We start from the raw sequence: 23,727 nt of genomic DNA, 5'->3' as shown, positions 1-23,727 counted from the left end.
ATTCGTAAACTGTCGCTGTGACGCTATCCCTATACCTGCCTTGACAATTTCTCAACTATTGCCACCTATATCTTATTTCGAAACGAAATTTATGACCATAGTCGGCTTTTGTGAAGGGAGACAAAAGAATACTAGCCGACCGGGTGTCACGGAGCGCTGCACCACTCCACAAAATATTCAATATCTCCGAAAATAATTATTTTTTCGACCTGCAACCAACGGCATTCGATTCCTAAATGTATTCTAGATTTTCCTAGATGGTTTTCAAAAAATCGATTTTTTGAAGCTGTCACAGTGGTGTTGTACCTTAAGTGGAGTTTGTTGGTGCTAGCCTCGTTGACTGTTCTAACTATACCCGCAGCACCAGCCGCTGGAGCCCCAGTAGCGCTTAGACCAGCCAGAATTTGCATGCGGAGCGGAAGGATGGTCCCAATTTTATCAGGTATACGCGAGTTTATTACAGTATAAAGCGAGGCACACGGATATTCTTCCCTGCCTGACGCGCGGCCGCACGGGCACCTGCCAACCTCGATTCGACAGCTTTATGACCCGGTCACATGGAGGCCTTCGCAGCTCTGGATGGATTTAAGATTTATTGTCTTCTTCCGCTTTTTACTCTTCCTAACCGTTGTGGATTTCTTCTTCGTACCCGCTCCAAGTTGTGACAGCTTCACCGCTAAACCCATTCCGAGTTTAGATTTATCTTTTATGGTGCTGTTGACGCCCCAGGCTACCACTTCTTACTCACACTAGTGTTCTTAGCCAGGACGCGATCCTTCTCAGCGAGCACTTCGTTCGCCAGATTTGTCGCTACGATATCTTGATTCTGCGTATGCAATGTCGTGGACTTTACATGCAGCGTCCAGTGGATTGATACCCGGATCACCACGAGCCAACCTCTTGGTCAATTTCTTTTCCGCTCCGCAATACTGATACCCAGGCACGTGCAATTCAACCGCGAGATGATTGATGATTTTAGTTAGCAAATCTCCGCCGCGTCTCTTGGGTGTGCATGTCTTCATAGTTGAGTAACAACTAACGAGAGTCGCATAAAAGGTTGAATTTATATGCGCTCATCTTAGTTCTCGTTGTCACGTTAACCAAGCATCATGAGATTTCAATATCAGACGGATGAACTGCCTGTCGATAATTTCGATAAATTGGTTCAGCGAGGAAACAGGAAGATAAAAAAATGTCACGAAAAATTGCTACCAATTACCGTGCACGACAATGCAAACTTATTGATGCTATTTCGGTAGGATGAAATGAATGTGAAACATATCTAAAATGATCACGTAAACACCGACATGACAATTTTAGGACTCATGCTTCGAATGCTGGAATGACGGTAATTATAGTTTTTCCGTAATTGACAAGGATAGTGAAATCAACGGCGGAAGATACAGGAAGGGGTTTTACTGCTTTATAAGCATAAACTAACGCAAACTTGTACAGTTTCATTGCGAAAACTAAGTTGCTAACATGGAGAGTACCAAGATTCGTAAGCATAGCGATATGTTGAGTGAAATATCGAAAGCATGCGCTGCCATACGTCCGAAGCATGCGCTGCCATACGTCCGAAGCATGAGGTGATTAAGTTGAACAAAGACACGACTGAGCAGTATGGGAGAAGTATTTAAGTCCTTAGAAACACCGTTGCAAGAATTGATGGATACTTCGAAGCAGCAACAGCAGCAACATAAACTATGGAGAAAATATTGCGCAAACGTGGGAATCAGCTGTATATGAAGTGGTTGGGGTTTGACAGTTCACACAATAGTTAGATAAATAAACCAGACATGTAACATGATTTTTATGTATTTTCAGAATTACAATAAAAGATTTTGTACACACATGAGTCATATTCATTACTATTGTATTGTATTGTAGTTAGACGGGGGTAACTGGGCGCTCAGTCCTGCTGGACCATTGTGCCTGGGCCCGTTGGCGCACTCTAGATGTAGGAAACGACGTGAGGCCGGCCAGCTTGGCGAATTGAAGCAGCCTGCTCACCCCTATTTCCTCAATTTCTTCCTTGCCGGTGTAGCTAGCTCCAAGGGCCTGTTTACGCCGTCCCTCGAGCTCACCATACCGGGTGATGAGGTGGAGGAGAGTCTTCTGCTCTTCCCCGCATCTGGGGCACAGGGATTCTGTTCTAAGCCCCAAGTGTACGAGGTGCCTGCCCGTGTACCGGCGACCGGTAATGAGACCCATCGCGGTTCTCAGCTCGGTCCTGTTTAGATTGATGAATGTCGCTGCTAGTACGTGCAATGGTTCCTGGAATAGGGCCCTAGTATGATCCACGCCCGGTGCTCTGCCCCAGAGTTCCGCAAAGCGGGTCTCCGTCCATTGTCAAGATAGGCATTTTACGTACCCTGGAGATAGGCCAGCGAGGTAGTCCTCATCGCTTGTTCGGGAGAGGCTCCTTCTCTGGCTAGGTTGTGTGCCAGCTCGTTGTCTTGGATGCCACTATGTCCTGGCACCCATATAAAGCTTATGCGGTTATTCTTTGCCAGCCGCGATAGAATAGTGATGCAGTCCCAAGTCAGCACTGACCTTAAGACGTATGCGTCCAGGTGTTCAAGTGCCGCCGACTGTAACTGCAGATGTCTATGTGTTTCCCTTTGTAGCCGTTACTCAGGATATGCCTGGCACAGGTCATCAAGGGAAAACATTTCAGCTTGTAGCACCGAGGCCGTGGGCCCAGGGCGAGCAAAGTGCTTGTTCTTGGTCCCCCTCACCAGAAGCCGGCCCCGGTGCCCATCTCATTTTTAGACCCGTCTGTGTACCATCCATTACTATAAAAGTTATAATAATAATAACAATAATATACAATTTTCCCATACGATTAATACACATTTTACTCTAAATGAAATTCCCCCCCAAACATTTTTAGCATGCTCATAATCGGCGTCTGAAATATTTGTATCGCAGAGGTGTGAGTAGAAATGCTTCTCTGCGTGTAATTGCGTTTCATAGAGTTTCCCCCAACAATCGACGTATTCATGGGGAAAAACGCCTTTGCGGGTTATGAAACTGAACTTCGTAGGATTATTATAAAATTTACGCGTTGTGAGTTTATCTGCATCGTCAAAATATGACAAAAGTTCATCAATACTGCTAGCCATAAATTGAAATGGATAGATTAATCTCAAACGCATCATTCTTCCATCAACTCGCTTTGTGAAGGATATATATTCTTCCTTATTTGTGGGTAGCAGTGTAAATAGTGCGAATCCTGATCAGATAAATTGTAAAAAACTATTGGAATTGTATGCGTCTCTCTCAAATTCAGAATACATCGATTATGAGCAGGACCGCGATATTTACCCGTGAAGTGACAGTGATCGAGACAGTTTTTCTCCTCAGGGGTGAATAGCTTTTCGCGAATATAGCAATTTTTTGCGCGCATGTAAGAATCGCGTTGCACTTGGGTAAGAGACCCCATCGGAATTATATTTTGATGCGTGACTCTACTTGAATTGATAAATCTTTAATCTACTGCATGAATCAATCCATGCAATCAGCGCCGCGTTTACTATGGAACTCTGATAAAGTCTCATCGTATGCGCAATGTACATACTTAGTATCCTACACTGTGCGGGACATGCTTTCAAAATTCATGTGTTCTACGGTTTGAGGCATGATTTTGGAATTCACCACCGGTACGGACTTTAATATACATTCGAGATCGGCATAAACGACAAATGGGACGGTGCGCTTGTTTTGATCATTTTAAAATGCTAAATCTTTAGACTCGGGAAATTCCATACGCACTTTATTTAACATAATACAATCTTGCCGATGGCTGTCGTAGGCGTGTTTCACGGCAAAGTGACACAAACAACTGTCGCATAAAAACAGGTGGCCATTGGAATCACACAATTGCTTGCTCACCAATCGTGAGAAATCTTTAATCCAAGCAAAGTGAAATTTTGGTGTGAACTCGCGCGTCATATAATTTCTGAGGCAATCATTACTTTGAAGCTTCAGAAGATGAATCGTGTTAATGTTTACAATATGCAAACTTTTACTTAAATAAATTGGCACGTTGACGCTGTCTTCTGATTTTGCATGGTGTGAAAAAGTTTGAGACTTTATCCCGTATACATTAATTCGCAAATTATTCAATCTCTCAAACTTTTTCACGGCATGCAGAGTAGCAGGGAATTTAATACCTGTACAGTCCAACTCGGAAATATACCGACGATGTGGTGAGTCCTCTCAGCGTGGGTGTTGACTGGGTGAAGGGCTGTAGTGATGGACCAGAGAAGACATCTTTCACAGCCTTCTGCAGCTGAATATCCTTGGGCAGCTCAACGAACGTTGAAAGCCCCGCAGCGATAGGCTGGTACTGGTTGGTGTTGACGGTAGTATTGAGGATCTCGATTATGCTCCACCATGAATCGCGTTTTTCAAAATCTTCAACCTTCACAAGCAGATCATTCCGTGCGCATGTACACTAATCGTCTGTATATCGCTCGAGGGGAGGATTGTTGCGTTGGGGGTGTTGAAGCTTTCAATTTTTTTTGCAATCACATCGAGCTTTGTGTTTTCAAATTTGCACGATAATGTGAGGTTAACTTTCCCATTTCCCTCCTTCCGCAGTACCATCCTCAATCGCTCAACAATGACCCGCTGGGCATCGTTCAGAAAGGCCGCCAAACTCTTGTGGTACAGATTTGTGACAACCCCTGTTCGGATCCGGTTGGCAAAAGTACTATCGACATCATCCGTCTGTATATCCGCAGGACTGCTGATATTACCACCCGTCACTAGAGCTTGCTGCTGCTGCTGTTGCTGCCGCAGCTGTTGCTGGATCTTCCGTCACACAGGATTGCACGAGTGAGATTGTGTGTTGAATCTGTAGTTTCGTACCCACGCTCGTTCTCAGACGCATGGAAACATCACACAGCAATTAAAGATTTTGCATTCCAACGTCAATCGAATGTTCGAAGATGTCGTCATTCTCTCACTCAGGATGTAGCTCGCTCAACAAATTGTATGTATTATCCATCATCTTGACGAGGTTCGAGTATGCTTCGGCGGCCATCATTTTAACGATGATGTCGATATATTTCGAAGTTTCAACCTGCAAAACGTTTGACTTGCACGTATCGTGTAATACTGAGAAGTCTGCATCGGATGTGCTGATCGTGAGAATTTAGGTGTGGGGGGTGGGGGTCCAAGTTTTCTGCCACCTTTCGAAAAAGAATAAAAAAAATTATGACAAACACGTTTGAGTCTGCACACTCCCAACCCTAATCAGCGTAGGACCATGTCACGGGAAAAATCGGCTAGCGAAAAGCAGGTAGTGAGCGATATCTGACGTGAAAAAAATTTGCTATTCTTGATTCTTGGCCGAGTGATTCATGTTCATACCATTTGAGGAAAAGTCACATCCGCATAATCTAGAGTTAACAACTAACCATTCAGAGAAATTCGAACCCTCAAACACGTGCTTATAGACCAATGTTCACGCTAGTTAATGGCACTTGGCTGGAAACGAAGCAATGGGGAAGTGTAAGGATATTTTGAAGAATAAATCTATGAATTACATAAAATTCACAATTACTCATCATGTATTTTACCGCAAATAAGATTTATAATATTTTTACATTTTCCCTCAAATAAATTTATATTACAAGAACGTGTGAGAGCTATAAAGATATATGTATAGTTGTGTTAGATTCTATTTTTCCAAGTATGTGAATAATTTCATTGAATATTTCATTTTAATTTTATGCACAAGCCGGGATATAATTGTAATAAATTCTATTTTCTAGATAGGTAAATAATTTTATTTAATATTCTTCACTAATTCTACGTATAAGTCGGGATATAATTGTAATAAATTCTATTATCTAGATAAGCAAATAATTTTATTGAATCTTTCAGTTTAATTCTATGTATAAACCAGGATATAATTGTAATAATTGTAATGAATTCTATTGGTATTTATGTACATATTGCGGGTATTTTTTAGGCAGACAGTTGCCTTCAGGACAGTTTTTTACCAGAGGGTTTGTTCCATCCGCTATATCACCATCAGGTTCTTGTGTACAATGCAGGAGGCATCTGCGGCAACTGGCAATGTTGTCGTCCATTTCCATATTCTGCCGCAGTTTATCCCATACACCACTGACAATGTTTGATGCAAACATGTATATGAATTCTTTTGGCAATGAAGCGATATCCTCAGACCTCATTGCCCTTAAACCGCCCTATTCTTGGTACAAACGGAAGGATTTCTCCAAAGAGCCGGTACACTTCTTCAAATACCAACTCTTCAGCCGCTGCGCGTTTTCAAAGGCGCAGTTGTATGTCGGGACGTATTCAGGGTTGTCATCATACCAAATCGATCGTTCCCCCGCATGCTTCCAGATACAATCCGATGGGAAGTATCCATGGTTTAAGTCATGCCAGGGTGCAGCTTCCATACATTTAAATTTTTTCGGTGCAGGGGTGTGATGTGCAAATCTTTCATATTAATGCCCCTCGTTGTACGATCGAGGATCTCCCTCAGCCATGCTTTTTTCTCCTTCCGTTTGACGTATACGTAACACGCATTTCTCACCTTTTTTCTCACAATCTTCGATACATCCTTCTGAGATTTATTGCCAGCATTCCATGGTATTCCATGGTGATTGAGTGTTAACCAAGCATTAGTGGTTCCACATTCAAGCGGTAAGTTAGCCAAATCACAGGGTGGCTTGATAAAGATGTAAACCAAGCCCCGTCTGTTTTGCGTTGATGACTGCGACTTCATTTCGTACAAGCTTCTTGCCATGGCTGATGAAACATTGCACATCTAGGATCATCACCACGTTGAAGAGGGATGTTGCGCTCGATTTTTCTCAAATACTGAAGGTAGAAGACTGACTATTCAGCCTCCCGCACCTGCTTTTATCTCGTTGCGGATGAATTTCGTAGAAGTGGAGGGGATGACATAGATTATTTATGGTACATAACTGCATGACAATTCAAACTAGTTGAATTCCTCACCATGGCATTTCAATTGCAAATGATTTTCCTTAGCTATATTACACATTTCGGCCAGCTGATGAGAATCTTCTTGTAGAACCCTCGCGATTCTCGGTGGCAAGAAGACGTTGTATTTTCCCTTGATCGTTGCCAGAACGCGTACCCCGTATTTCGTTTTGACCAGTCTTAGCCCAGTGACGTCTTACATCTCCCCAATTTCGAGTTCCGACATCTTTTTGGTCGGCAAATTCTCTAGGCGGCTGACGTGGTTGACTTTTGTCAGACCCATCGTGTTTCGATGAGAGTTCCTTTTTTCACAAGTAAGAACAGTTCACAACGTGAAGAGACGATCAGAACAGAGTGACCATCGAAATAAGCTCGCGTGTTACATACCACCCATCCCTACTCCGATTTTCCACCGGACAAGTCTCGACATGCATTTTGTGGGAATATGTTTTTACAAACCTACTCCACAGGTCTTCGTATGCATTTCGTGTGAACAATGTTTACGATCTGTTCAAAGCATTCAACCGTTATTTTGAAACGTTCTATTTCACCCACTACCACCTCCACCTAATAAAAAGTAACGTCCCGGTACTTGGACCAGCCAAATCGGTCCACTAAAAAAAACCGAACGGGAGATTTTCTAACTTTTTTTATTACTAATATATTACCACAATACTAAATTTATCACCCCTACTAGTTCAACGTAATCGTCTTGTGGCGTAGCATTGGTCGAAGCTGCACCAGCCATATTATAACTTACCTAAATTTCACACCATCAAGGTGTACCCTACGTCATAATTTTTTACGCGTTTATTACTTTTTGAGGATATCAACCAAACATAACGAATCCTAACCCATAATGAGGTAAACATTATATATTCATATTTCCTTTTCCTTATTCCATGGATAAATCATCTTTTAGGCTAAGAACTGACCGAAATTGATTGCATTCGACGTTTTGTCGCATCTGCAGGCATACAGTTATGTGCCCTGAAGCTTTTTCAGGCATTAGGGGTCCAGTAGGATGTAGTATTAAAAAAACGTGCCCGACAACGTCCGTTTTCACCGAATTCCGTCAACTTCTCGCCCGACTGATATTTTTTACCCACCTCTTACAATCTTTTAAGTTTTGAAAACCAAAGCAACTGTTTGCCAGGAGTACTCAGTTGTGCCGGGAAGCATTTTTGCACGTTTGAAGTGCAGTTGGTTGTGGTAATAAAATGACTAACCCCAATAACATCCGTTTTCACCCGATTCCGTCGACATCTCGCGCGACTGATATATTTTACCCACCTATGGAGATCTTTCAAGTTTTAAAACCCAAAGCACCTTTTTCCTAGCAATATGTAGTTGTATTGGAAAGCATTTTTGAACGTTTTGGGTTTAGTGGATTGTAGTAATAAAATGACGCTTTTCTCAAAAACTTCCGATTACACCTAATTCCGTCGAGACCATGTTTTAATCAAGAATTTAAGAAACGAAATTAAATCAAATAGAGCTACCAACAAAAACTTTTTTCCCAATGTTTCGATTGTTCAAAAAATTGTTATAAACAAACGCATTGTTTATGACATCATCAAAAATTCGTTCTTGACAATCGCATCGTCGGTAAAAACAATGATTTCCAGGAAAAAAAACCCTTCCTCCAAACAATTTCCCTATAATTTAAAAACGCGTTTTTGAATTAACAATTTTTTTATATTTTTGATATTTGAACATTTTCATCTGTCAAATTCTTGATTGAAACATGGTCTCGAAGAAATCGGGTGAAAATAGATGTTATTAGGGTCAATCATTTTATTACCACTACCCTCTGCACCCCAAACGTGCGAAAATGATTCCCGACACAACTATATACTTCTAGGTAAAAGGTGCTTTGGTTTTTGAAACTTGAGAAATCTCCATAGGTGAGTGAATATATCAGTCGCGCGAGATGTCGACGGAATTGGGTGAAAATGAATGTTTTTGGGGTCAGTCATTTTATTATCACACTCCACTGCAGCCCAAACGTCCGAAAATGCATCCCGATACAACTACTTACTCCCAGACAAAAGGTGCTCTGGTTTTTGAAACTTGAAAGATCCTAAGAGGTGGGTAAAAATTATTAGTCGCGCGAAATGTCAACGGAATTCGGTGAAAACGGACATTGTCGGGGCATGTTTGTTTATTACCGCATCCTACTGCACCCCTAATGTCTGAAAATGCTTCAGGGCATAAATGTATGTCTGCAGGTGTGAATAAACGTCGAATGTAATCTGTTTCGGTCAGTTCTCAGCCTGAAAGATGATTTATACATAGAATTAAGGAATAAGGGTTGTTTACCCCCTTATGGGTTAATATTCCTTATGTTAGGTTGACATCCTCAAAAAGTCATGAAAAAGTAAAAAATGTTGACCTTGAGTACACCTTGATGGTGTGAAATATAGGTAATTTACGATATTGCTGGTGCAACTTTGACCAATGCTACGCCACAAGACGATTACGCTGAACTGGTAGGGGTAATAAATTTAGTGTTGCAGTAATAATTTAGTAATAAAACGTAAGAAAATCTCCCGTTTGATTTTTTTTTAGTGGACTGATTTGTCTGGTGCAGCTACCAGGACGTTAAAAAGTAGCTATCTTGCGGTGGACATTGGAAACAAATCAAAGTCGATCGATCGAACATCGGTTAATCTATGAAGGGGGCGCTACCTGTGACAACACCTGCGGTAAGACTTTTGCCAGTAACACCGACTGTCGGTAAGACTGGAGATAACACCATCTTGCCGTGGGTATTGGGCGCACAACAGACCTGATCGGTAAAACAGTGACTAGTGGTGCCATCTGGGTTGATGTTCTTATAGGTAGGACTTCCGTCGGTAAAATGTTTGCCATCTAACAGCAAAAATTCGAAATGTCTGCTCATCTGACGGCAAAAATTGAAAAATAGTTGCTCATCTGACAATACTAAAATCTCGTTATTGAACTGTGTCAGTGAAATCGAGCAAAAACACCGGTGGCGCTACCTATGATAACGCTCCTGTCTATAACACCACCGTAGGTAAGGCTTACCATCGCGGGGTAACATACCGACTGTCGGTACGGAAGGAATCGGGGATGATCTTGTCGGTATGCCGCTATTGTGTCCCAGAATTATCGTATTATATTTACTAGCCTTCTTCAGTAACCTCAAACCAACTGTTACAATTAAGTATCTCGCAAATGCGATAATCCCTACTATCGATTTCAATAGGTTTCTCTATGCTTTTGAGTGTCCAATTTAGCTTACCTGGTTTAGCGCAATTATTATCATTTATGACACTTGTGTCTAGAGTTAGGTAAAATTATGCTCTAACGACTGTAATCGAAATATAAAACAGTTTCACGATTGTATCTAAAATACAAAATACTGCGTAATATAGCCATAAATTGAGCAATCGGGTTACAAATTACCGCGAATGCATGCAATTGTTTCACGTTTAATAAAAGATATATATACAGGTGTCCCTAAATTGAGGGACACGGACCAGCCAGCGTGATACCTGACTGAAATGCAACCGAGAATTTCTTTACCGGAAGCTCGTCCGACGCATAGTTTTTGAATTATAAGCGATAGCGTTAGGCCAATCAGAGTGCACCATTTCATCTGGATTTGCCGCCACGGAAATTGCTGTTTTGTTCGTCTGGGTGAATTATTATTATTCGGTTACAAAGTAAATATCGGCACCTCCCCTCACTCGCTGTTGTACCCCTTCTCGAGCGCTGACCTCGGTATTGTTGCCGCGGCACACGCTGCCGGCCGCACACCCACGGACGCACACTCGTGTGTGTGAAAATAAGCGAATGCCCAGCTCCACAATACTACGAAACACACATACACGAGTGAAAATAAAAATAAATCTCGAAATAAATCAGCGGATTTAAGATTTAATGTTATAAAACACTTCCAATCATCGATGTATGCATAAAACTAGAGATTTTAGATGATTGATATGCCGTTAGGGTTCATAATTAGTCATTCAATCAATCTGAATTATGCTTTCCGAACATTTTTTGTGTCTTTGCAACATAATTTTTCCACTAGCTTTAAATTCATCGTTGACATCCGATTTTTCAATAATGCGAGGGGAAAATAACTCGCTGAATTGACGTGTCAATAGGTTTGTAAATCAATTACGATTCACCTGAGTTAACACAAAATAACTGAATAAATGAGAATTCACTGAATCACTAAAAATGATAACTGAAATCATGAGAATTATTTGAGATATAACTGAATTAGGAAGAGTTGTAATAAGTCAAGTTACTTTGAATTACTTTAGATTCGTGCCAAAATTTTGTGTTTGAAGAGAAAAATAATTAAATTCAAATAAAAAAGTAATTTTAAATCGAGAAGAAGGAAATTCCCAAATACCTGAATTCAAATGAAGCAATTTCAATTTAATAAATCTATCTGAATTTGAGGAAAAATAATAATTATTATTTGGAATAGAAAAATGAAGTCCAATTACATCAATAAATTCAATCAATTCAACTCAAAAAAATATGGTGTCATTCAAATTCCCAGTTATTTCCTCGTCCATTCAATGTGGGTCTGGAGTAGCAAGTAACGTTGAAACTGTTGAGATCAATGCTAGTGATGGCCACTTATCTGAGAATAATCGATGTATCGATTAATCGATTTCAACAAAATAATCGGACACGGCTCGATTAAATTGTAAAAATTAATCAATTTGGTAAATTTCTGCGTGTAGTCTTAATATCAGAAGAGATATTTCGATAATTCATAGTCTTATGCAAAATATTTTTAAGTTTGATAAATTTTGAGTAATTGATATTTAAATCACATACATCGATACAGTATTGCATCGTTCGTGTGAGTAAACAAGCGGCTCCAGACCCACATTGAATCGACGAGGAAATAACTAGGAATTTGAATGACACCAAATTTTTTTGAGTTGAATTGATTGAATTTATTGATGTAATTGGACTTCATTTTTCTATTCCAAATAATAATAATTATTTTTCCTCAAATTCAGATAGATTTATTAAATTGAAATTGCTTCATTTGAATTCAGGTATTTGGGAATTTCCTTCTTCTCGATTTAAAATTACTTTTTTATTTGAATTTAATTATTTTTCTCTTCAAACACAAAATTTTGGCACGAATCTAAAGTAATTCAAAGTAACTTGACTTATTACAACTCTTCCTAATTCAGTTATATCTCAAATAATTCTCATGATTTCAGTTATCATTTTTAGTGATTCAGTGAATTCTCATTTATTCAGTTATTTTGTGTTAACTCAGGTGAATCGTAATTGATTTACAAACCTATTGACACGTCAATTCAGCGAGTTATTTTTCCCTCGCATTATTGAAAAATCGGATGTCAACGATGAATTTAAAGCTAGTGGAAAAATTATGTTGCAAAGACACAAAAAATGTTCGGAAAGCATAATTCAGATTGATTGAATGACTAATTATGAACCCTAACGGCATATCAATCATCTAAAATCTCTAGTTTTATGCATACATCGATGATTGGAAGTGTTTTATAACATTAAATCTTAAATCCGCTGATTTATTTCGAGATTTATTTTTATTTTCACTCGTGTATGTGTGTTTCGTAGTATTGTGGAGCTGGGCATTCGCTTATTTTCACACACACGAGTGTGCGTCCGTGGGTGTGCGGCCGGCAGCGTGTGCCGCGGCAACAATACCGAGGTCAGCGCTCGAGAAGGGGTACAACAGCGAGTGAGGGGAGGTGCCGATATTTACTTTGTAACCGAATAATAATAATTCACCCAGACGAACAAAACAGCAATTTCCGTGGCGGCAAATCCAGATGAAATGGTGCACTCTGATTGGCCTAACGCTATCGCTTATAATTCAAAAACTATGCGTTGGACGAGCTTCCGGTAAAGAAATTCTCGGTTGCATTTCAGTCAGGTATCACGCTGGCTGGTCCGTGTCCCTCAATTTAGGGACACCCTGTATATATATCGACCAGAAAGTTGCAAAAATATGTTGTCATTCTTAACCGGGGATGTCTAATTTTTTTCATTAGGGAATCATCCTAGTGTGATGGGTCGAAAAATAGATGATTTTCGTAATTTTCTACCGATGGTCAAGATACGATAATAAGTCAAATCAAAGCACTCATGAAGAACAGAAAATGAATTTTTTAACTTCTTTTTTACATTTTTTCCAACGATTGAAAATGTCACTGAATAAAAAGTAGTCCCGAAGGTGTACAAGGTTGTGGGCGTAAATATTATCTGAAGCAAAATTCGTAAAAGATCATTAATTATGCTGAATGTTCCTATCTTCCTATGGACGATTTTTTTAGCAAAATGGCGGTGGTTTGAAAAAAATTATCCAATTTCGCCTATATTTTGTACTCTTTTTCGTTAAAAAAATATGAAGATTTTTAAAAGAAAAGCTTTCATAGTAAGATAAAGAATGGCGTGCAGAATGTTGGGCCCAAATTTGATGGATAGCTTAAGACGTCTTCAACACACGCACAATTTTTACGTAAACTAAGCGTAGCAGACAAATGTTACCAAAGAAAACTTGTCCATGCGTTGGCACTAGTGGTGTGCGCGTAGCTCGGCACTTTCGTGAGATATGACCAGATCCCTTAATAATACAGAAATTATTATTTAAACTTATTTTTGATATGACTTCATTAAATAAACAAGTGTATACAAAAATACTTGGGATCCTAGCAAAAAACGAATATTTTGCATGATACCTATAAATTTCAGTTAGCGCGATTTGTTAGATAGTTTTGTATTACGAATGATTTACGCCGATTTTCGGCACACTTTAACGGAGAAGACATTTTTCTTAAGTGACAAGCCAAAAATTCATACAAAATAGAAAAACTTTTGCAAGTAAACTATTTTCATAGGTCACCTAGATTTGGAGCTACATGGATCTGGAAAGTAATTATGAGGCTAAAGTTAGTAACGTTGACGTAACATCAGAGAAAACATCATTATTACTCAATTTTAGAATGGCTTTGAAGGAGTTGGCTTTTCAAAAGAAGATCCTATGTTGTTTGTTATGGTTTACTAAATTTCAGATACAGCCAAGGGCGTGGAGTAACAATTTTTCTTAAAGATGCATCGTTAAGACAACTTCACTAACTTTATCCACACAAGTAATTAAATTGCTGAAATCCGATCTTTCGCACGGGTGCCATGGGAACACATTAGATCCGAAAAATCGAAAAAAAAATCATGTTTAAATCTTTCGATACGTATTTGAATCACATGAAATAGCAAAAAAATAGAGAGAGATCGGGTGAATCGGTCGTTTGATTTGATATGGAAAGCTGGAACATGTATACTACGTGTTTTTATCAATGAATCTAGGTTCTCAGTGTCTTAGATCCAAATGAAAAAACTGTCAATTATTTGCGGTCCAGGCCCTTTGAGGAGGGCCCTCCTTAGAAGTTACACATGGTAACGAATTTGGTTATCTTACCGGGGACCGAACACCGTTCATACGAATGCTAGCATATCGACGCGCCGACACAAACGGCATCACGCAACAGAGATGCCGGCACATCGACGTAAGGACGTAGTGACGCAGACATACCGCCAGGCATAGGAACATCGCTGACGCGTTCACGATGACAATACCACAGAAATCATTTAACCCAGGCAGGATTCCAATGGACAGCTAACAGATCTGTTGCATAACGCCCCACTGACTCGTTATTTACAAAACTCTGTTGAAGAACAAATCCTGCGCATAGCGCCAGGCTGACTCATTATTACCTGAAGAGGTGATGCTTATTTCGAGAGTTCACTCTCTAACGTAAGTTCAGCTTAGCAAAATCTTAGCAAAGCGCCTAGTTCTATACAATCACATTCAGATGCAGGTAATGAGAAAAAGTGGCTAATGTGCCTCAATGTAAAAGAAAGATGATAGAAGAGTTTAGAAAACCATGTAGAATCATAACACTGCAGGAGCATAACCAGCTAATTACGTGGAAATTATTATTTGAATTATTCTTTTGTTCCAATTAATAAGTAGGCAAGTAGCACTAAGAACATTTGTTATCGCATAAATTCGGGCATGAGTCCCACCTTTTGTAATTCTTCATTTTTAAACTAAGCCAGATTGCTACCGGATTGTAACACAGGGAACTAACCAACCCTCTTCCGAATCTGAACAGAGCTCTTTTTCAAATAAATTTAATGTAACTCAATTATCACCTGAATAAGGACAGGAAACTCACGGGCACGGCGTTTTGCCAAGGCAACCTGCCGTGAAAAACCCGTGAACGTGACAATATATATTATAATATAGATATAAGTTATACATAAAATAATATATATAACCAAAGGAAAGGAAAGAGTTTTGACAATCAAATACTCGCATCAATTACGAGAAAATATAAAAAAAAGTCGTCATAGAATTCCAACATGGGAAAAGACATCAGGAAAGGATTTGCCATGAAAAGGATTAAGAAAGAGACTGATTGTAGTGATGTGTAAAATTGTTAGTGATAATAGTAGCATTAATCTTAGATCTGACATTAACAATTTAAGTAATTTCATAATTTGATTTTGAATAAGACTAGTAGATAATTCCTTCAATGGTAAGCGACCTAACTATTATGACTTGTTAGATTTGTTAGCGCCAGCCGCCATGACAGTGATACCATGCTTTTAGGGGTTATGAGTTGCCACTCTCTTATGCGCACTGCTCAGGTGACCACTTGTTCCCGGCTTCTGCACGACCAAGTTTCGATCCCGCTTTTTTACAGATTTAATTGTACTCGCGATTAGCAAATCTAATTAATATGTTTCCCAAGAAGCCAGATAAAGCATAAGCATACTCTCACGGTTTTTTTATTGCAAGTAGTATTAGTTTTCCTTCTTTCTGTAGTGCAGTGTTCTTTTGAAACAGCTCCTAACCTTGTTTGCCGTTACAGATTGATTCCCTTTTGCTGTTTTTTTAACTTGACTATTCTTAAATTCTTTTTCTACTTACCTGATAGCTTTTTCCATTTAGGAATTCTATGATGATTTTTTCGATACTTTCTTATAATTGATGTCGGTATTTGATTGTAAAATTGTGTGTGTGTGTATATGTGTTATAATCTGTATACTTATATCTATACAACATTCATGTAGTTTCTGCGGAGGACCCCTCTTATAGGGCCGAAACGTCAAGTAATGGACAGTTTTTTCATTTGGACTTAAGATATCAAGAATCTACACTCATATATGTAGGTTGGATAAGGTCGGAGAGAAAATGCATTATTGTTCTAATCAATATCTATTTTGTACTTGCAGCTACGACGAAATCTTGAGATTATGGGATGTGCGAAAATTGCGTAATCCAGTTTCCGAGCTGAATCTCAACGGTGGTATCTGGCGTTTGAAATGGGAACCCAAGCATCATACATGTTTGTTGGCTGCATGTATGTATGGCGGGTTCAAGATAATCGATTGTCTTGATAAAGGAGCACCTAATGTTATCGCCCAATACACGGAACATGAAAGCATATCTTATGGCAGCGATTGGTCATCTTTGAGCAGTAGTGAAATTAAACGTCTGGGGATTGCGGATTGTACTATAGATACAAGAGTGCTGATTGGAACATGCTCATTTTACGATCACACGTTGAAATTGAGCAGTGTTGACTTGAATAAACAAGAGTGAATAAACTCAATGGTTCCATTATTATCCTTCCTTTCGTATCGTCTTTCTCAACCAGGGACGCTATCAAAGAAGATTCGATGTATAAGTAAACAATCAGCTCATTATTTGTCTATCATTGGGCTAATCTTGACGCAGGGTCGACTGACGGTGGGTGAAGTTTTTGGATCAGTGGCAGTGGTCCAAACTGGTTTTTACTGGTATGCAATTTTCTTTTTTTTTTTTTCTTCTTTTTTAATGTGAACAATTTGACAGCAATCGACTAATAAACTATAAATCACCCAAAAGCATTACCTTTATTATGTGACTTCTAAAAAACTGAATTCCTGATACATTATATGATATTATAAATAGCAATTTTTTGAGTTTACACAATTTCTAACGATAATTGGTAGAGTTGTTACGGGGTGGATCATAGTGATCACGATGTGCGGCTATCGATGACCGCATCCACATCCAGCCGTGATGTTATTACGTCCTATTTTTATGATGTTTGAAGTTCGTGATTGTGTTTGTTGTATGATTAAATTTTCGTTGGTTGAAACAGTTAATAATGACAAGATACAATTCATAGAATGATGCTTTTATTACGACGTTTCGGCAGGACCCCACCTGCCATCATCAGATTTCTTAAAAAATATTATAAATAAAAATAAAAAATTAACTAATTTAAATTAAACACATTTTACAATTGAAGCTTTCAATTAAAATTATTATACATAAATGCCACCATCAGTTATAGTTATTAGGTTGTCATAAGATAATAAAATATTACAAACTCACATTTCTAGACATTTCTTAGCTTAACAGTTGTTGCTTACATGGTGATACAGAAGGAAGTGACTATCCGTCTGTCATTTTGACCTGCTTAATGTTAGTTATAATAACAATGATGTCATTATGTCATATATGATGAATTATGTCATACATTTGTCTACATGATTTTTGTTGTAGAGATTGCAATGCTGAATATAAAAAAGCACATGTATTCCTAGAGACACACCAAGACATTATCACAAAGGCAGACAAAGGTAACATTGCTGTCATTATGGACAGAGAAAAGTATAACCAAAAAACTAATGAAATACTCAATGATACCAGTACGTATAAAAAATGTAAGGACATGACCAATATAATAGAGAAACAAACTAACGACATAATCAATAACATAGCGAAAAAGGGGGGTGTAAGTGACCAGACATGTAAAATGCTTAAAACACATAACGCATTACCACCAAAAATTTATTTTTAACCCAAGGTACACAAAAAAGATCATCTTCTCAGACCGATTGTGTTAATCATAAAATCTCCCACATATAAGATATCTAAAGTATGTGCAGGAATCTTATCCAATATTATGGGCAAAACTGGATATTACGTTAAAGATTCTTGGTCCTTCGCTAAAGAAATAAGAGGAATTAACATCTCCAAAGATCACCAAAGATCACCTCTCTCTCTCTCCAAACTGTAAGTACAGCCTGTGTGTGTCTCTTCGGCTCGTCTTTCAAGCTCAAATTCTGCCGCTTTTTGCCTCCGGGCTTTTTGGTTACAGATTGTATGGCATGCTCTTTTTCTGCCTTTTTCAAACTGCACTGTTGAAATTGGCATTTTTTCTTCCTCTGCACGGCGCTTTTTGGTTTTGGATTTGACGGTTTTCCTAACCTCAATCTTTGGATTGCTCGTTGGCACGCTTTTTTGCTCACCTGTCAATCTCGCTTTTTCTCCATTGTGGATTGGTGGCGCCATCTGTCGGGATCCTTCTATCACTTGCGCCACACTGAGTGAGACCGTGACGTCATCTGCTGGGATTCATTTTACGAGCAATTATCGATAACGAGCTCTGTCGATTATCGGATCATTCTCTTATCATCTGGGACTACAAGAATTCAAATCACCTACTTGCGAACACTTTTATCGATCGCTGATCGATCGATTGAGTATTTCTCTTTCACATTACCATGGCTCCTAATTGTGCGATCTGCAATGTCGCTATCAAACGCAAAGAGCCTTCTGCCTCTTGTACGGGTGTTTGTTCGCGCGACTTTCACCTTTCATGCATTAAATCTGCATATAATTTCGACCCCTCGGAATTCGGCTCGTCAACATTCAAATGCGAACAATGCATGCGACGTCGGTCGACCATACTCGAGCGTTCGCCCCCATCATCACCTGACCGTTTGAATCTGGAGTTTCCCACTTTGATGCAAGCGACTGCAGCGCCAACTACTGCAATTGCAATGGCCACCACTGCGACTGCAGTGTGTAATGCATATATGTAATACTCCTATATGGACAGTTTCTATAAGTGGAAGCTGTTTCGATAAAGTGAAACAGATGATATCACTTTCTCTATCCTCCGTGGACCCAACTCAGTTCTGCGCATTCTTTTGTGCGCAGAGGGGAAAAAGGCGAGTTATTCAAATAAGATATATCGTGGCAATAATTTTTTTATGATTTTTAAAGAAAAAAATTTTTTTCTTGAAATATAAATGATAATATGAAATGATAATAAATATTCAAGTTCTTATTGATTGGAAGAATGTAAAAAAATAATTTATTTTTATTAAATTCTAGAAGTATTCTTAAAAAATAGAATCAAACAAACCTTATTCATATTCCTTTTGTTTTTCGCAAATGCTTCTGAAAAATGACAAGTTAATAAAGATATATCAAGTACTTGGACGTAACAATTTAGTAAAATTGGAAATAAAAATAAATTCAGCTAATACAATTTTATTAAACACAAAAAATTATATAATGTAGTTTGTTAATTTTTTATTGATTATAAAATAAAATGAGTTTATTATACTTTTGCCGAACATAATTATCTTCAACCCACAATTTTTTAGCTTCGTAGAAAAATCTCGTGTTTAAATATACTTCAATAATCCATTTACATAACTGATGACGATGATTATCAGAAAAATTTTGGAGTAAAACATGTTCGTTCATCTCTTTATTATCAAACATTATTCCAATTTTTTGACATATTTGATTTGTAACAGTAGTTTTAATATTTTTGTTCAGTAATTCATGCGAATATTGTCTAATTATTTTTTCTGAAATCTTACAAATACTAATAACATCTTTTGATGGTATTTTAAATGGTCCTCTATTTTTTATTAGAGATAATAGAGGCATGGTTTCTCGTGATTCATCTGAAATTAACTGGTTTTGGCATACAGAACAGAATATGATTTTAGAAACTCTGTGTGAAACATAACCAGCTATGTACAAAACGATATTTTCGACGAATGGCGTTAGTTCCCAACAATAACGAATATAATCATGATCTGAAATATCAGGATTTTCAGTAGCTCGAAGCAAATCTGCATGCCCAATTTGATCGTGACAATTTTTAGTGTTAAATGATACATGTAAAATATCTACATTGTCAAAAGCACAATTACCATTTTCAAATTGTTTTAACTCGTGCTTTACTAATAAACGCTTATACGCACTTTTAAATTGTAAAACATTTGGATTATTATTGAAACCTCCACGACTTCTGATGGCGCTAAAAAATGTTTCAATATAATCCTGAGACAACTTATAAGTTAATAAATAACTCATCCCTTCCTGTTTTAATTTATCATAAAGAGGAAATATATTCCTTAAAGCTATAATCATTCCAATGAATCCAGTTTTTCGTTGAGAATTAATTAAAGGTGTCCCCTTGTCATTACATAAATTAATAATATAGTTTTCAAATTTCAGAGCATGCTCTTTCATTTTGGAATAGGTATCATCAGTCAGCGGGGTATTAAATTCTCCTTTAGAAAATTTATTTTTACAATTTAGCATATCACCCATATTGTTAAAATTTAAGCAAAATAAAGCTGTTTCTGAACTGTCTTGAAAGTCTTTTTGGATTTCTGTATCATCTATCATTTGTAAAAAGTTTAAAGCTTTTGAGACACTTTCGCTAAGCGTTTGTATGGCTAATTTTACATTCATTTTGTTATTTTGATAATGAACGTGTTTTTTAGTTAACTTATTTGCTACTCTTAATCCTTCTTTGCATTGTAAATCGTGCAATTTCTCTATGTATGACCATGAAATAGATTTATTGTCAACAGTTTTTATTATTTTGTGATCTCCTAAAGTATTCCGAATTAATTTAATCATGTGACAAAAATCATAAAATATGTAACATTTTTCAGATGTCGCCGGATTTGTAAAGTAAGGTTTAAAATTCGGTCCAAAATTCAAATTAGCTCCTAAAGAATTGCACATACTTATATTCGATGCAGCTCCATCGAAAGTTACTGAGTAAACTTTGCAATTAGCTTTTTGTAATAATTCGAATGCCAATCTCAAAATACTTGCGCGCTCTTCAGCATTCAATGATCTAACTAAAAAATAACCAATTGGAATTTTCCAGTTTTCATTCAAGGAAACAGCCATTAAAACCAATGCATTTTTTGCTGTGATCGGATTGTCGTTATCAGAGTAAGCGGAGTCTGTATTTTGTATTGTCCCGAAGTTTATACCTCCGTAAAATTCTTTTTTGTCATAAATTATTTCTTCTTTTATTGACATTTCATCCAGAACCAAATTAACTATGCCACTCTTCTCTTTACATCGCAATTCAATAGCTTTAAACGATTCATCTGTAAACCCAGGTGAGCCATCCACTACTCTGTACCACGATTTTATAGTTGACACAGATGGTAAATGTTTATTGAATTTTTCTCGAACGTATTTGTAAGCCTTGGGCGAATAAAAATGTAAAGATAATGCAAAAGAACGAACTTGCGGTGTGTATCCTCTTCCATCTTTAACTTTCATACTTGTTATACTTGTTATATCTTCTGACATCATACTCTACGTAGAAAGAAATATTATGAAGTATATGACCGAAGAAAAACTTTGAGATTTTTTTTCATTTTGCGATCTTTCCATTTAAAAATGAAAAAAAAAAAAACACGTCACGTGTAATTATTGATAAGTGAATTAATTAATATTAATGAAAATATTGTACCGAAACCCGTCAATAAAAGTTAAAAGAAAATATATATACAATTGTTTCAAATCTTAGATAATAAACACACTATCATGTAAATATCAATAAACAATATTATGAATAAAATTCGTCGTCGATAACATTTGTGTAAAATATATACAATTTTATATTTATACAATTTATATTAGTTAGAATATACTATACCATCAGAGCATCACCACTTTCATCAGTTAACATACGGTTCTCCTTAAGATGATTTACTAAATCTTTCAAAGATTTAATTTTTCTTTCGAGATTCCTTGTTTGCCTCTGTAGCTGTCTTATTTTTTCTCTTCTTTTCTGATCAGTATTTTTTATCAAAGAAATGGTTCTGTTAGCCCTTTTGGGTGTTGCAAAATCTAATTCCGATATTTCACTCACATGACGGGGCTCGAAAAATCTACGCTTTCGACATTGACTTGGAGAAGTATTTTCGTCTGGAACTTAAAACAAATATAAAACAGTATAAAATTTCTCGGAGAAATAATTAAATAACATAAATCTCTATCCTTACCAGTATTTTTGTCATCGTTGTCAGAATTTGTGATTGCATTTTCCATAAATTCATTTGAATCAGATTGTTTATAGGAGTCATCTAAAATTAAAATATTTAACAATTTTTTAAAATTAACTTTTAATAAAATGCTTATAATAGCCTTACCGAAATTAATACTGCTATTATTTGACGTTTGAAATTCGATACTGTCTGGTTCCAAATATTTATCTGAACCTAAAAAATAGTAAAAATAATAAGTAATATTTTATTCGTACTATCTTTTTAGTTTTTTACATAAATATTATTTCCTTACTTTTTTCCAAAATATTAAGTACATTATTGTCGTCGACAATATTATTGTCAGAAAAAAATGACGAGGATTGATTCGAGACTCCATTGTCCTCAAATAGTTCCGACAATGGTGTGTTTGGCGGTGATTTATTAATCGTATCAAGACTGAGTGGGTTTGTAAGATAAAGTGTAGGAACTGCAGTACGTTTTATAGAAGATTTAACAGCTCCAAAAACATTTGATTGACAAACATCATCAGTTTTGAAATGTCTGGAACATATGCACGTTCTCCTTACATCATCATTTATAGTTAATCCACAAGCATTTAGCCACTTCATACGAATCTCCAAATTTTTAGGAAATCTATAATTGTCAAAACTTAAATATTATTTTGAATATAAAGAAGTTGTTAATTAAAAAAATTAGAAATAATTTGCACTTACTGATGCAATGAAATATTGTCAGCTCTTGATGCTTTTCTATTACATAAATAACACAACTTCACCATTTTTTAATAATTGGTTGTTGAAAATAAAACATTAATAAATTAAAAACACAAATTTTTGAAAATTCAGAATTTCTTTTCTGAATTATAATAATAAATACATTTGTAAACACAATTCTAACCACAATATTATTCCCCTCAATTCTTTCCCCCCTACTGATATTTTAGAGAATTCACAAGCATGCGCAGCATGATCGAAGGATGATGGACGAGAGAGAAAATAAATATTGTCAGCACCGTAATGGTAAGACGTTTTCTCCCATATAAACTGTCCATATAGGAGTATTACATATATGGTCTACTGCTGCACGTCACTTTACGATCGACGATGTGATGTGCCAGCTACAGGCTAATGCTGTGGCCCTTGACTCCAAACTCGATAAAAAAATCGATAAACTTAAAATTGACCTTACAATTGCCTTCGATGCTAAACTTGAGCAAAAAATTGAGACCTTGAAAGTCGACATGATGCAGCAGTATGAGGATATTCAAGGCACGGTGGCCGGAGTTGTTCAAACAATGTCCACCATTCGTGAGGATGTTGCTGGCTTGTCTGCTGGTCAGAGTAATATCTTGTCGAGAGTTGCGGGTATTGAATGCCAAACTCTCGAGTCGGCTGAGGAGATCACTTCGATAAAACAACGACACGTCGAACAACGCAATCAAACAGGAGATGGCCTCCTTCATTGCCTCAACTTCATCCTTGTCTCGGTCATCTGCTGCACCAGCTTTATCTTTGACAACGGAATTTGTTGTTCGCGGTCTACCATTGGAGCTCT

The 23,727-nt window shown here is 37.4% G+C and overlaps 1 protein-coding gene across 3 annotated transcripts in view; it reads left to right on the top strand.

Annotated features, from left to right (window-relative positions):
• The window catches only part of LOC107227666 (diphthine methyltransferase), a 102,979-nt gene extending 86,320 nt beyond the window's left edge, over positions 1-16,659 (top strand). For 2 of the 3 annotated variants that reach the window (XM_046734986.1, XM_046734987.1), the window contains one exon: positions 16,285-16,659. In XM_046734986.1, the coding sequence (XP_046590942.1) occupies positions 16,285-16,654 (370 nt within the window). In that variant the 3' untranslated portion in view covers positions 16,655-16,659. Of the gene's footprint in view, positions 1-4,608; positions 5,003-16,284 lie in introns of all 3 variants that reach the window. The other variant, XR_006903468.1, reaches the window with a different exon arrangement.
• Positions 16,660-23,727: the final 7,068 nt, after the last annotated feature.

Source organism: Neodiprion lecontei, chromosome 3, assembly GCF_021901455.1.
Source record: "Neodiprion lecontei isolate iyNeoLeco1 chromosome 3, iyNeoLeco1.1, whole genome shotgun sequence".
NCBI lineage: Eukaryota > Metazoa > Arthropoda > Insecta > Hymenoptera > Diprionidae > Neodiprion > Neodiprion lecontei.
Note: the sequence above shows the minus strand (reverse complement) of the source record. Positions and strands in the feature narration are given on the sequence as shown.